This window comes from Thunnus thynnus, chromosome 6 (assembly GCF_963924715.1).
Source record: "Thunnus thynnus chromosome 6, fThuThy2.1, whole genome shotgun sequence".
Classification (NCBI taxonomy): domain Eukaryota; kingdom Metazoa; phylum Chordata; class Actinopteri; order Scombriformes; family Scombridae; genus Thunnus; species Thunnus thynnus.
The window spans coordinates 24,429,801-24,445,568 of NC_089522.1; the positions used below are offsets into that span (position 1 = coordinate 24,429,801).

General features: G+C 37.6%; 1 protein-coding gene across 1 annotated transcript in view; it reads left to right on the top strand.

Annotated features, from left to right (window-relative positions):
* The first annotated feature begins 1,176 nt into the window (after window positions 1-1,176).
* The window catches only part of LOC137185274 (metabotropic glutamate receptor 4-like), a 46,632-nt gene continuing 32,040 nt past the window's right edge, over window positions 1,177-15,768 (top strand). The window contains exons 1-3 of the mRNA XM_067593621.1: window positions 1,177-1,245; window positions 1,356-1,446; window positions 13,080-13,215. Of these exons, the coding sequence (XP_067449722.1) occupies window positions 1,177-1,245; window positions 1,356-1,446; window positions 13,080-13,215 (296 nt within the window). The remainder of the gene's footprint in view (window positions 1,246-1,355; window positions 1,447-13,079; window positions 13,216-15,768) is intronic.

Here is a 15,768-nt window from a genome sequence, read left to right on the forward strand (position 1 = left end):
GCCCTGTGTTAAAAAATTCACCCTCCTCGCAGCTCATTTTCACATGTAAGCGCACATTCCTGTTAAGAATACTTTGTAACATGAACACCATTTTTCTACCGCTTACCTTATGATTGTAGCAACGCAACATAAAATGATTGCCGCCATGATAACTTTCTAGAACAGTAAAATCCTTCTTCATAATATTATAGATCTCAGTGCAATGTTTGCACTTTGTGCCTGAAGGAACACAACCCAACCAACACAGCCCCTTTTATTTGTTTAATGCAGGGTTTTATGGTTGTTTTAGGTCTATAAACCCGCTCAGTTCCCCTTGCAGCTCAGTTGAACATGTAAAACAGCCTGTCTTCAACGTTGTTTAAGAACACTATTTCTTTTGAACAGGAAAACTTTTTCCTAATATTACTTTTCCCAATTTCATCTAGACTAAAAGCAGATATAGTTTGTAAAAGATATCGACAGCTGAAATGAGTCATTGATCAGTTATTCATAACATTTTAGAATAATACCCCAAAATTAAGGGGCATTTGAAAGATGATAATGCAATAAGCATACGAATGAAAGAGTTTGTGTAACATGAATAAGACAGTCTGAAACCTAGTAAGCAGTTAGAGGTAGGGATGCACCAATTGCATTTTTCTTGGCCGATTCTGATTGCAGATCTTTTTAAAAGCCTGACCTGCCGATATCCCCACTAATAGATTATCTTTAGTTTGATATAATTAACAGCCTACAAAAAAAAAATAATTAAAAAAAATGTACCTGTTCTTTAATAAACAACTTAATGGTCTGCATATAAAACACTAAACAGGTTAAACAACCTTATGACATTTTCCTACTTTTTCAAATGAAAATGAAGTGCAGAAGTTTACAGAACATATGGCATTTTTTTCAACTATGTAGAATTCCCACACAGCAGACAATCTATTTCTGATCGGCTTCTTACAAGTGCACATGTGCAAAAGAACAGAGCGAATTAGGAAACTGACCTTGTAAATACAAGACAAAACACACTGTGAAACGCTAGAGAGAGTAAAAACTTCCTGTTCTACATGCTCATTGAAGAACGCTAAATTTTATGTTAAAATTATCTCTGATGAAAAAAAGAAGAGAAATTCACATTTTCATCTGAGATTATGTAAAGAGGCCGACTGACCTGTTCTCTTTGGCAGACAGATGCGCCGGCAGCAGTGTGGTGACCATCTGGGGGAGGTCACAGTGGGGGAGAAACACAACTATGGGCATGTACAGCTATACGGAGATTTTGAATATAACTGGTGTAGGGTAACATAACCTGGTTACTCTCAGTAATCGGGTTTCTTGTCTGCATGTTAACGTACTGATATTCCTGCTAGTCAGCACAGCTGCAGCGTGACGCCAGACTGTCTAATACAATCGGCTTCATAGTCACAGAGACCTGCCGGTTCCAGTCTGAGCCCATCAGGCGTAAAATCAGCCGGTTTCAATCGGTGGCCGATCGATCGGTGCACCCCTATTTAAGACCAGATGACAACAAACATCTGTTATAGTCATATGATTATTGATGAAGCCAATAATGTAAATAATGGTAGAACATGCTTTTATTTGAGGTATTTTCTTAATCAAAATGGTGGCATACTTCTCTTACAGAGAACGTATAGGAAGATACATCACGATAATTAAAGTCTTCTTTAATCTAATTTCACACATCACCATGCAGATGTCTTTCTTATTTACATCAGAGCATGTGCCCATGACAACATTTAAAACCAATTATGAAAGACTACATAGAAAGCTGGAAAATCATTTTGTTTGATCTTCTGCTCCTTTGATATCCAAATATTCAGCTATACTCAAATATCCTCTGCTTTCTGCATCAATTACTGGTAACCTTATATGTTAAACAAAATTTACTGAGAGATGAGACACTTATCAGCCTGAACTACTGAGAAATATATAGATTTCCTTTTATTATTCTGAAACATACTGTAGCGAGACGTTTTGTAGATTTTGTACGCTGTATTCATTATAATTAATTATTATTTAGACATTTGGAAGAATAATATTTGTCTTAAAAGGAAGAAACAGACATTAAATAGTGTTAAATTTGTGAAATTACAGTATTAATTCTAAAAAATTATTTTAGCTGTACATTTTGAAACTGACTCAGCTGGTCTTTTGCTAAGTGACTAACCATTATTTTGAGTAATTACATTGTTGTTTTAGCCTCTATAGTGGCATCTGTTGTCTGCACCATTGTTCTGTCTATTTGTCCAACACATTGGTCAAGTGTCCATGCATTATATTCTAAGATGTTTCTAATATTTTTCTCTCCTGATTATTTATGAATGACGTGGCCAAATATACCATTATATATAATACAAATATATAATGCAATACACCATAGTATGCAGCCCTAAAATGTACCACAGAATAGATTTGAAACATGAATTCTTGAAAAGTCTGAACATTATGAATACTGTGCAATTCATCGCAATGTTATATTAGAGCTACAACAATAAGTTCATTAATCGCTTAGTTGATTCACAAAAAAATTTATCAGCAAGTATTTTGATAATCGAATAATCATGAAATAAAAGTAAAAATGCCAAATATTTGCTGGTTGCAGCTTCTCAAATGTGTCATACATGATAGTAAACTTGATATCTTTGGATTTTGGACAATTGGTCAGACAAAATAAGACATTTGAAGACATAACTTCTGACTCTTTATATAAATTATATCGGACATTTTTCACTATTTTCTGACATTGTATAGAATATTAAGAAAATAATCAGCACATTAATTGATAATGAAAATAATCATTTGTTGCAGCCTTCCACGGATTTTCTATTTTTCTGGTCTCTCTATATAAATCCTATCAGTATATATTTATATATTTATTTACACAAGCAGAGCAGAGCTAGACTGAGAGCATGTGTTTGTAGACTCAGCAAGTCCCTGATAAGTTGCCTAGGCTGTGCAGAAAATGAATTCAGACACATCCATGTGTTTCAAATGAATTTTAAATGAAGACACACTATATGCACACACATACGGTGCATATACTATTTACACACAGTTGCTCCTTTATGGCAACACTGTTTAATCAAATGGGGTAGATAAGGGTTATAGATGTGAAAAAATGATACAGATTGGGGCCATTCATCTTCTCCTATTGAACATGAAATAGTAGTTCAAATAAAACGCAATCTCTGACAAATTTGATGTAAGTACTCAGTAGTTCTTTCATACATGTTTTTGTTCATTTGTGTTGTTTTTCTCATGTAGCAGGCAGGAGCAGGTCAGTTACTGTGTTTTAATTCAACTGAGCCATCCTCATAATGTTGTAGAGATGGATGAAATTTGGTAGTGCAAGGTATCTTTAAGGCTCAGCAGTCTATAATAATTATAATGGGATATTATACTGTAATTGATCCCCAGAGGAGGAATTCATTTCTTTTTATCCCTTCAGCCCTGCACAGTGAGGGGAGAGCAAAGTGTCAGCTACAGAACAGCGCCTCGGGGACTGTGGGGGATTTAGTGTCTTGCTCCAGGACACTTAAGCAGGGTGGTTGCTGGAACAGGGGGCTGAACCTGAGCCTTTTCAGCTCAGGGTCACATTCCCTAATGATTTCAGTCCGCTCTTTCACTCCCTCCCCTCAGTATTTCCCTCCCACTCACTCTCAGTTGTATTTACAATAATAGGGAAAAAACACAATCTGTTATATACACATAGATAATTAGATAATACATACTAGTCAAATAATAAATATGTAATGTACCAATATTAAAACACAGCACACTTCACACAGTTTATCTAGGGTAACATTTTGCTACCAGGAATGGTCGGGATTTTGCCTGGACTGTTGTTTTTCTTGCCTAAAATCAATTCTGTCCATCCATCCATTTTCTTTCCCACTCAGGGGCCTGAGCCTGTCCCAGCATGCATTGGATGAAAGGCAAGAAAACATTGGACAGGTTGCCAGTTCATCACAGGCCTCTGATCAACTGATTTGCATGAATAATTCGGGATACAGTTTACTAAATCAGAGAGGGATATTGTTTATCTCCCTTTTTAGTGCTATTCACATCACCTCATTTTGGTTCCCAATATTTTTTAATTACTCTTATCTAATTTTAGTGTACTTGTATAATGTGAGCCACTGTGATCACACCACTGAGGCTGAGCATTGTTGTTCTATATATTGGACTGCTGGTCAGCAGCCACACAGTATACGCAGGACTATCAGTGGATTGATGGAACAACACTGCTGTTTAAAGCAGATGGGAATTCAAAGCTGTGTGCAGCTCAAACAGGCTTTCTACTTATTAACTGATTGTGTCTGTTGCCTAATAAATCATTTGCTGCCACACGACAGAAGTAGAAGCTATGGTGTTTATGTTCTCATTCAGTGTTGAGGGAAGTGACAATTTTTCAAGCCTGTAGCAATTGAAAATTATTGACCATCAATAAGTAGAAGAAACACTGGTCTAGTTTTAGTCCCCCAGCTGTAAATTAAGCTGGCTTGTGTCGGTACTGTATTTCCACTAAGGGCATCCCAATAAACAGTCTATTTATATACCTACACCTGCACCACACCACCCACCTGGGTGTATTTTGTCTGTTTATGCACAACTGTTCACCAAGTACAGGAGCTGTGCTGCAATCAGCATGAGTGCCAAGAAATATTTAATGTTTGCGGCAGCACTGTCTCTCCCACGGGTGTCAAATGAGAAGGAATATTAGTGTTCTGAGCTATTAGGAGAGCAGGGACTGGGGCTGACAATGGAAGACATGAGAGAGGAGGCTCGCAGTCTCCTCAGCAACGGATATTTTTAGAGGTGGTTTTTAGACGTGGCTCAGATGTTAAGAGTATAGGATGAGTGTTGGAATAGAAATACACGGTTCATGAAAGTTTCAGCAGTGGCTGCTTCACTTTGTCAGTTGATTTGACTCGAATTGTATTTATTGTTTACTTTTATGCACAGATAATTTGTTAGGGTTTGCAAATGCTGCAGGTCATCAGGAAAATTGCCAAAATAGCTATTTATTAAGAGAGTACTGAATGTTTTGAGATGATTTAATTTTTCACTTTGCAAAGTCTAAAGCACAACCCAGTTGTTCAGTTTGATTTTACACAAGCCACTGATTGTTAATCTGCAGAGATAATTTTCAGGCAATTTTAATATATAACTATAATTAATCAACAGATGATCCTGCATTTCTCTGGAGACATAAACAATAAAGGGCCACTACATATTTGTTATTAATTGCTTTGTAATTGTCCGTGTCTGTGTATGCTGTTGTGTTTACAAGGCAACATTAGGTGGAGATGGTGGTCTGGTTCACTCTGAGGGAAGTCTGATGAGAAGTGGTGTGAAGACGAGAGGAGGGGGAGTCTTAAAGTGGTCCTCCCTAATTACACGCAGACCAACGGCCGACTGGAATCTAGCAATGTGTTCTATTGAAAATCTGATTCCTGTAAAGATACTTGTTTCATTATCTAAACTTAATATAAAATATGTAATGAACAAGACCTATAATTAGACCAATTAAAAGCCACTTAAGTTGTATGAAAGCTTCATTTTGAAGCAGCCTGGCAAAGCTGAATTAACGTGAGAAAGACATTTCAGCATGCAAACGTTTGACTGAAAGAAAATAATATTTACAATATTGTAAGAGGGATGTTACATTTTAGTAAACCTTGTTGGGGAAGAGGTATTGGATTAGCTGCAGATCATAAAAACACCAATTCATACTTGGACTGAGTGAGTCTTGTTTAGTGGCTGCTCCCTGTCACAAGGTCTGGAGGAGTCCTTGAGTCAAGGGACCATCTTTTTAACTATCCTATACTTAGAAAGGAATGGATGGACGGATGAATGGATGGATGCTTGGATGAATGGATGGTGTTAGCAATAAAACAAATTGCCGTGTCTACCCTACAGCTAACAGAGTTACAACACTGGCCCCGTTGAGGGCCCTGTTCAGTGTGTCTCAACTCCCAGTGGCTGGATTCTTATCCCCTGGTCTTCCCCAGTATTCTCTCCAGAGGTTAACCAGTGTGGCTGCCTGCTGCCAGCGATGTGAGAAGAGAAGAAAGGGAAGGGATGAGTGCTCTGCTTCCACATGGCAGATGTTGGGGGAATGGGGGACTGAAGTACCAGTGAGGCAAAGACATAGAATCCAATGATTGATAGAGTGTCTGAGAGCAGAGAGCTGCTGCTATGCTGCTGCTAAATTTCCCATGTGCTTGCCTGGGTAGGGTAAATATAATGACATAGAGAGGAAGCCAGATAACCCTCTTCAGTTAAATCAAGGCCTCAGAAAAATGCATATGTGAATTGTGAAATACACATTTGAATAGTAATTTCAGCATTCGATTAGTATTAATTTAATATTCAATTTATATTCGACTTCTGAAATTCGTTCCAACAGCCCTAGTAGATTGTAGAAATGCGCACAACTACTGTGAACTGTGAAATGCTTTATTTACCTACAGTTTCTTACATACTCTTGTACATTTAGGCGCACTTATTCATTATTCAGTGACACTTGCAGATTCATGTTACTCTGTGTAAGATCACCACTAAAAGAGAAGTATGTGTATGCACAGAGACAGAAATATGCACATATTCTTATAGTCAGATTGAAAAGCCTGTGTGTACACATGGTTCTGTTTCATAAATCTCAAACATTGTGGAACTGGGTGCATGTGCATAAGCCTCATTTCCTCCCTAAATGAACATAGACACACTATTAATCTATCATTAGATTTGATCCAATGATTATGTTTACAGCGCTCATATTGAAACAGACTTTACACAGTGCTTCCCAATAAAGGATCAAATCATGATAATGATAATGATGATAATGCACACAGGGGGAAAAAAAGATGCTTTCAATGTAAATTAAGAGTGAGCACACAAAAGTAAATAATCAAAATTAACACACAATCAGCGAAATGGATAACAACCTAAACAATGTTTTATTATTACATACATACATATCACTGTCAGGCCACAGAAAAACACATGTGCCTGGTCTAATGTATGTATGAGGTGTAAGGTTTTTGTGCATATGGATCTGGACCTAGGTCATTAAGTACAGTATAATATCTCTTGTTGAACCTTTGAATTTTCAGATTTTTGAATGTTGAAATCTGTTAATTTTGATATTCATGCTCTGTGTTAATTGTGATATTCAAGTTAGGTTTTAGAAGTACAAAAATAAATGAAGGGTTTGCCGTGGCTGTGCTAAAAATGAGTCTTGCCTGAGTGCAGAGGGAAACATCCCCCAACAACAGACATGGGCCAGTACACACAAAGGAAAGAGTCTATTCTCATCCAATGAAGGAACTGCTAATCCATTAACCAGCCAAGTGAATGTATAAGCCAGAACTGTTGTGTTCTAGCTGTGACAAGCATGACCACAGGAAACACACAGCCATTCTGGAAAAACAGCCCCAGTGGAATAGCGAAACCTCGGATTTGAAGAAAAAGAAAACATCATTAAATTGAACCGCAGTGTACAATCAGAGCAATAGTGCAGGCCACTGACAGAAGCCCCTCACTGACTGAACCGAAAGTGACTTTTGTACCCATGAGCAAAGCAGCCTGACATCATTGTTAATTTAATGGCATCCCCTGTTCTTTAGTCATATTTCCAGTTTCCCAACCTATTAGTATCTGAGCTGGGGCCAGGCTTTGTTTTATGGTGTGAACTGAACTAGAGGGTGTTATTGTGCATTGATTGTTCACTCTGCTGGCTTTGTACAGGGTCACGAAAGGGAAATTCATTAGCATGCACATACTCTCTGTGGCATTTTGGCATGGCGACAAAACAGTTATCCTGAAATGCTCCACTGTGAATTAAAAAGCCTTAGCTTTTGGTAACCAGCGGACGTCCCCCTGCTGTCTTTAGACATGTGTTCAATTGCAGATCATCTCTAAGAGGCTGAGGACTCTCTTTAAACCGATCTGTGGGGAATTACTATAGGTGTCCGCATTGAAATATGTTACATTTCATTTAGTTATGTCAACCAGTCCCACATAATTAAGTTGAACAAGTGAGACAAGGGATAGAGAATTGATCATTACTAAATACTGTCAAGCAAATATCACCACACTGTATTAATTACTACATCATTCAGTTATGTGGAATTAACTTAACACACTAATGTTGACTTTACCTGACACATTTAAGCTGATTTGATCAAATAGCCATTTTTGTGCATTCAAACATCAGCCAATGCTCACAACTGAAAAACTAGAAAGTTATTTTTTCTGTCAAGCCAGAAGTCCAAAATGCACATGTGCTCAGTTTACAGTGATATGATAACAGGAAACTGCAATGAGTAACAAATTACAGCAAATGTTTGGCAGTTTTGGTTGACAGATGACAAACATCATAAAAAAAAGATCAATATTTTGTGTTTAGAGATCTTCTATCTAGCCAGCAGTCCAAAATGCAGAAATGCACAGTTAACATTTATATAATATAAATACCAGAAAATACTACTAAATTAGAAACTGCACATTTTTAGCAGTGAGGGCTCAGATGATTTAAATGGTGACAAGTGATTAATATTCTGTCCAGTGTTTCCATTCAGAAATCAATATTCATTTGCGTTCGGGAGCCTCTGTGCAGCAGCTGTTCCGAAACGTGAGTTAACCTCTGTGGTGTTGCTTGGGAAACTCTTGATGCAGACACCTCCCCTGTCTTCCAATATCTTTTTTGTCAAGCCAGCTGTCCCAAATGCTCAGTTTACAGTGATATGAAAACAGGCAGCAGCAAGCACGAACAAATTACAAACAGCAAACATTTGGCAGTTTTGGTTGAGGGATGACAAATATGATAAAAACTCATCAATATTCTGTCTTTAGACATCTTCTTTCATCTAGAAAACAGTCCAAAATCCGCAGATGTTCAGCTTGCTGTGACATAACATCATCAAACCCTTAAAAACTGAGAAACTGGAAACAAGTGTCACAACTATTGAAATTGCTTTTTTGGTCCAACGAAGAATTGGACCAAAAAAAGATACTCAGTTCACAATTGTTCACTGAACCTAACCCAAGGTTCACAGTCTCAGCAATTGCAGGTGAGATTATTCATGTAGTCTGTTTTTGAGGACATGCACCTTTGTAGAAAGCTTGTTGCCATCCAACTCCATCAACAAGATAGAGAACAAAATTTTGAAGAAATTCAAATGTGTATTTCAGATCCTTGGGGTAGCTCAAGTTTAGGCTGTAGATCAGGCCAAGCAGGAATGCACACTCATTTGCCACATCTCTAACATTGTTCACCACCTCCACCTTCTGAATTATGACGCCTCACGGGATCTGTCGGCTCTCCTCTATCGTGCCGAATGACATAGATTTCGAAGACCATATCCTCCATTTCTCTCCTTGCAACAGGATGATTAATATCCTCAAAGTGGAAGAAAAACAAAGTATGAATTAGAATCTGTTTATAAGAACTAGGAGTGCAGCTGTCATTTCAATATCAGGCATGTGATTTGCAAAGGACAAAAAAGCAGGAAAATATACTGAGCGCTGAGCACGAAGCGGCAGCCTCCCCGCTATCTTCAAATGTGACATTTGAAGACATCACATTAATTATAACCAACTATAACTATTTTCAGTGTGTTCATTACTTGTTTCTGCTTATTTCACAGGAGGACAAAACATCAGGTTAATGCAGGTTTAATGTTTTGTGCCACTGTGCTTGGAGATATCAGTTGAGCTAAAATTAAAAAAAAGGACTATTTAATTGGATTTACTGAGACTTCCAGGATGTCACTGAACATGCTGTCAGCTCAGAGGCAGTGAAGCCTGTCAGTCACAGCGGATACCCGGGCAGTGGCTGGTGTGAGTAGCTGAAAAACCAACCACACTGGGCAGCGGCAGAGGAGGCTACACCGCCGTCCGGTTCAAAATTAGTCCAGCCGACTTCACTGCACTCAGCGAAGAGGCAGAGCACGGAAAGAGAAATGAGCCGTATGTTTACAATACAGCTAGTTTTGTTCTTAGATAACATTAAGATAAGACTTTAATGTTTATTGTCGGTCATGCTGTTGTTCTGCGTTGCAAACAGACACTTAAAAACAGACAATGGTTAGATTAGCATGCCTATAGGTAGTAGCAGCTGCTAGTAGCTAAAGCTGTATTTAACCTGCATGCAGCCACAGCGGGGCTCTGGTGTTGGCAGCTGAGTGAAAACACACCTGAATCATTTCACATAAACAGCCTGCCTTTAGACAAAACTGACAATAAAATCGCAAGCTTCAACATTTCACAAAACACAACGTTAGAGATCTTTTATGTTATTATGAGAAGTGTAAAAATATTTTTCGGTTCATAATGAAACTGGCGGCTTTGGTAATTAATAGGAAACTCTGCACACACACACACACACACAGTCACATTTCATACCTCTGCATGATCTGCATGCTTCACGTGGGTCACATTTTGAGGTCAGAAAATCTGGAAATCACATCCTTGAATTACTCTAATTGATTTCTCAAATGTCTATAAATTGTCAGACTATAATAGAAATGGCCATAAGAATTTCCCAAAGCTCAGTGAAACATTTGGATAAAACAAAAAATTGAAGACAACGGTCCAAAATCCAAAGATGTTGAAAAAAAAAAATGTTTATGTTGAAGCTATAAACAAGGAAAGTTTTGTATTTCTGCTTGCAAATGACTTACAAACAATATTGTTAAAATAGTTGCCAATTGCTTTGGTCAACTGACTAATCCAAAGAATCAACTTACTGTTTCATCTCTGACTAGAACATGGAAGATCTGGACTTGCACTGTCAGCATTGTCCAAATCAATTGAGCATAACCCATATAATACCATGTACACATGGACAAATAGTAACAGGTCTTACAAGATGCTATCTAAAGAGGTGCCCAGCTGATATAACAGTAAGAAAGAGGAGTGCAGAAATTCAGTGCAGACGACGTGTTTGAGCTGTAGGCAGCGAATAAGAATCAACATTTGCAAAGAGGTAGGAGCACTTTGACAGCAGCACAGACCTAATTCCACAAGCTGACATGTCAGCACACCTACAGTTATTCAAGACTTATCATGCAGTAGAGCACACCTCCTTGCAAGTGTGAGCAGCTACACAATGATGTATGAGCTACTTCAGAAAAACTGATATGTACGTGATTATGTGGACTGTCAAACAGAAACAAGTTAATTTTCACATTGTAAAATGTCCCATTCAGTACATATCTATGTTGTGATGATTCTCATCAAAAATGTTAGGTTAGGCTATGGTTCATATTCTATGATTCAACTTACTAAGTACTCCTTTATGAGGGTGTCAGGCTTTTCATTGATGTCGCAGCAAAACCCTTTTAGAATACATTCCCGATGACTGTCAGCGCTGGGATTCTGTGGAGATTAACAAACCTTCACAATCTCCACACAACTACACAGACTATACCATGTTCACATCACAGATGGTCTTGACAATTTTATTCAGCCGAATGTCAGGGACCGATCACATGGAACCGTATTATGAAATTGCTGAGTTGCAGAGTCGCTGAGTGTAGTTTCCAAAGAAATGGATGTTCAGCTCTGTGGCTCATCTGTAATGTAACATAGTACATGAAGAATGAGCTGGGGCTAAGCTAGCTAATACATTCACCAAGCACTTTATTAGGAACACCTGTGCAATATAATGCGATCCAATGCAACAGCTCTGCCATAAATTCTACTTTTATCAAGCCTATACACCTTCAGTTTTTGTTGACATTGTGATAATTCAGTACACCACCACCACCCACTACGACCTCAATACATAAACATAAAGTATCACCTTTCTGACACTGTCAACAAAAACTAAAAGTGTATAAGCTTCGTAAAAGTAGAATTTATGGCAGAGCTGTTTGTTAAATACAGTAGTATTCAAACACCTCAGGGTAATATATTATCATATTTTGCTCTTACAAGACAAACATTAGCAGAGGAACATCATTTAACGGTGTGAGTTAAGCTAGCAACAACGGGCTTTTCAAATCTAACGTCAAAGTATACGACCAATCATAAAAGTCAAAAATATGCATCACTTGTTGTTGTTAATGCACCAATAAAGTATATTGTTGAATAATTCACATACTTACCAACAAAATTGTGGGATGGCTGTAGATTGCAATAAAAACTTTCAACCAACAGTCGCTGTGGACACATGGTCTAGTTGCAGAAGCAAGAGAAAATGGCTGCTAACCTCCATATACTGCACATGCGCTGAGAAGTATGGGAAGCACGTTGGTACACTTTTTATTCAGTCCAACGCCGGCAGTATGTTTTCAATAATATGATTACATAGCTTCAAATCAACACAATTACATATTCCTGAAACCTTATATTATTATGTTAATGCAATTAAACTTTCTTGTTTAGATGTTCAAAACTGCAATTATTTAGTCGTTTCACCATAAAACAACTATGTGATGCAAACAATATGCAAGTTTCATTTCTTCAGTGTAGTGCCTAACAAGCTGAACTTAAGTAATCCATTTCACTGAACAATACTGCGGGTTTTCTAGCATGTGATTAATTGACTGATTAAATTGAAAATTGAAGTCATAAATGGCTCCATCTTCAGCCAAGAACCAGAATAAGAAAAGTGTTATCAGTAGTAAGCTGAACAAAATTAAACGTTTACAAAGAAAAATCACTCGGAACAAATCCAACCAGTTTTCTATTACAAATTATATGTTCTTTGCCTGGTCTCACCGGTAGAACCATAAATTGAATTGATGATGATGTCTCAAAGTTGCCCCTTGTGGTCCAAGGAAAAGATTTTTTAATACCTTGCATCCCTTGTGCTGTGAAATACTGCACCTGTACACATTTAATAGTGCATCTATCATAAAAAGTCTAGTAGATTGAAGAAGATGTGTGGGTTTAGAGAAAAAAGAAGCTTTTTTCATGGCGACAGATCATCTGACATTTCTGGGTGACCAAGAGAATTCTTTTACACTGCAATAAGTCCTGTCAAGACATTTTACAGAAGAAAATGTTTTTTCCTTAAACCTGTTTAATTTAGAAACTGTTCTCTTTTGTCTTCCAATTAGGTGGCCTGTGCATTTCACAGTCGGTGAAAATACCACGTGAGCCAAGAGCTGGAGAGTTTGACAAGATCATTCGCAGGCTTAGCGAGAACCCTAATGCCCGAGTGGTCATTATATTTGCCAATGAGGATGACATCAGGTGAGTGCAGTGGAATCTTACTTGCTGCCAATTAATATAAGTTTTAACTTAACTTATCTCAACCACTTTCCACCACTTGGTTTTTACTTAAATGAAAGTTGAGGTAAAGACATTTAGGAGTTTGCTAAATCTGCTAACATCTAAAGTGATAAATGTTGTTCAGCAATGTTGTGTCTTTACCTGAGGCTGCCTCTGCAGCTGGAACTAAAATATCACAAATGTCTCCTGTGTGTACAGAGAAATTAAATAGCTCTTTGAAAATACAGTCTGCCACCCGCGTGTTAATATTCATGAGTTATAAATGGCAAATTTGGGTGCAGCCACATTTCTTTAAGCCTTGTCAGTAACGATGTTGTCAAAAGGTATATCACAAGCAAGTGAAGCAGTTTTAAATGCTGAGATACCAGAAAAAACAGAACACCTGAATGATCTAATGCTACCCAGTGGAACAACCCTGCAAGAAATACTACCTGGTGATGCAAAGTAATAAAGCATGCTTACTCAAGTACTGTACTTCAGTACAATTTTGAGGTACTTTACTTGAGGATTTCTATTTTATACTACTTTAGACTTTAACTCTACTATATTTCGGAGGGAAATGTACTTTACTTCACCACTATCTGTTTGACATCTTTAGCTACCAGTTACTTTGTGGGTCAAGAGTTTAGATACAAAAGATATGATTGACAAATAAATAAATATGCATTAAACTATCCAACAGATGCAACATACATACACATATATAAAACACTGAAATAGTTTAATGAATAGTTTTACTTTGTACTTGTTCTGAAGGCAAGACCTTCATTTTTATTCAAGTAAAGGATCTTAGTACTTCTTTCGCCACCTTTGTGAAAATGACTACATATCTTTTCAAGGAGAGATTGACTGCACTCCATAGCAATTTTTGAGACCTTATTTCATAATGGTGTTGTATTGAGCTGCATTATACTGAAAGGTGTTTCTCAATTTTTGTTTAGTTCCCTATAAATAATGCTCTATCTATGAGACTAATAGCTTTGTCATCTAAACTGACATGTAGTCTGCTGTACCCATCCATGAGAATCTGATTATACCACACAAAGCTGCAGTTAAAGTGCCCCTACTTTCCTTGTGGGGACGGAAATGTATCAATTTAAATTCATTATCTGCTATTAAGACCAATAGTCTCTATTAAGAATGAATTAATTAGCTGTAGGCTGAATCAACACACATAACACTGCTGTGGCTCTGAAGGAAAATGCTTCCCAGCAACCAGTTAGTGGGCCAGTGTATTCCTAGTGGAAGTGGGCTGTGATTTGGGGCGGTCTCTTGATGATGACCAGGGCAAAAGTCCCAGTGCTCATTGACTTAAGCCGGTCCTGATAACGGGTAATAGTCTGGATATATAGTAATTACAGAAAGCCAGGGGGATTTCAGCTCTGCATGCCTGCTCTATCCTTGAACCCAGTCGGTGTGAGCTGGCAGCAGCCTAATAAGAATCCAAAATTGTCTACATAGAAATTATAAGATACCTGAGCTGTTTTGATGGAGCCAATAGTGTGATACTTAACCAATCATTCAGTGTAAATATACTGCCTAGTCTCAGGGTTAAGAATACAAGAAATAATGTTTGTGGGTTAGCCCCATCATTTTGACAGGTAGGTAGGTTTGTCTCTATACTGTAATGTGTTTGTTCTGCTGAAAATAACAACAGACTCTTAACATATAGAGAGATAAGTGCAAACTCAGAAAAATAAATGATCTTGAAATGTAATTATGTCATCTGTTTTGTACTTTAAAAATGGAAAATACAGAAACACATTTCATTTTCATCTAATTGTCACCTGAAAATATGCTTAGGAAAGGTAAAATGTCAGGTAAAACATAAGGTTAAGTGCGGTATTTAAGTAAGGCAACTTTGGTTAAGTTTGGTTTAATTACTCACATTAGAAAATTGCATGTGGGTTGGGAACTGAACCTGGCCTGTCAAAGTTGAAGGAAGATTCATACGCCCAATTCACCCCCAACACCTTTGCTTCTCACTATGTTATTTTTATATCAGGCTTGTCAGCCTGTCTAGTCATGTCTCTGTTATGTAACGTCTAGATGGTGATAAAATGTATTTCTCTCATTTTTCGTGCATGGAGCACATAATTGCATCTTAAGACATGCTCATTTCACTATATACTGGAGACCAGATTCAGGAAAATATCATTACCGATCAAACATAAATCCTTGTGGTCATAAAACTAAGGTAAAGAGACATAAAGTTAGTTGGATGACTCACTGCTCCCCCACTCCACATTTTACAAAAAATTTAATTATTTTACAAGGTTATACTGTCCTTCTATGCAACTACAAACTCTTACATGAGATATTCAAACAGCATGTGCCATGTAAAAAAGCTGATGTTGTCTACAACACAATAGGATGCTTAATATTAACTTTTTGCTTTCTTGCCAGCATCTTTGTGGCAATATGAGTGCTGGTAATGCTTCAAATGCCAGGTGGCTTAAATTTTATGTTGCTGTATTCCAGCTTTCTTGATGCAACTCTGCTGCTACAGCAGAA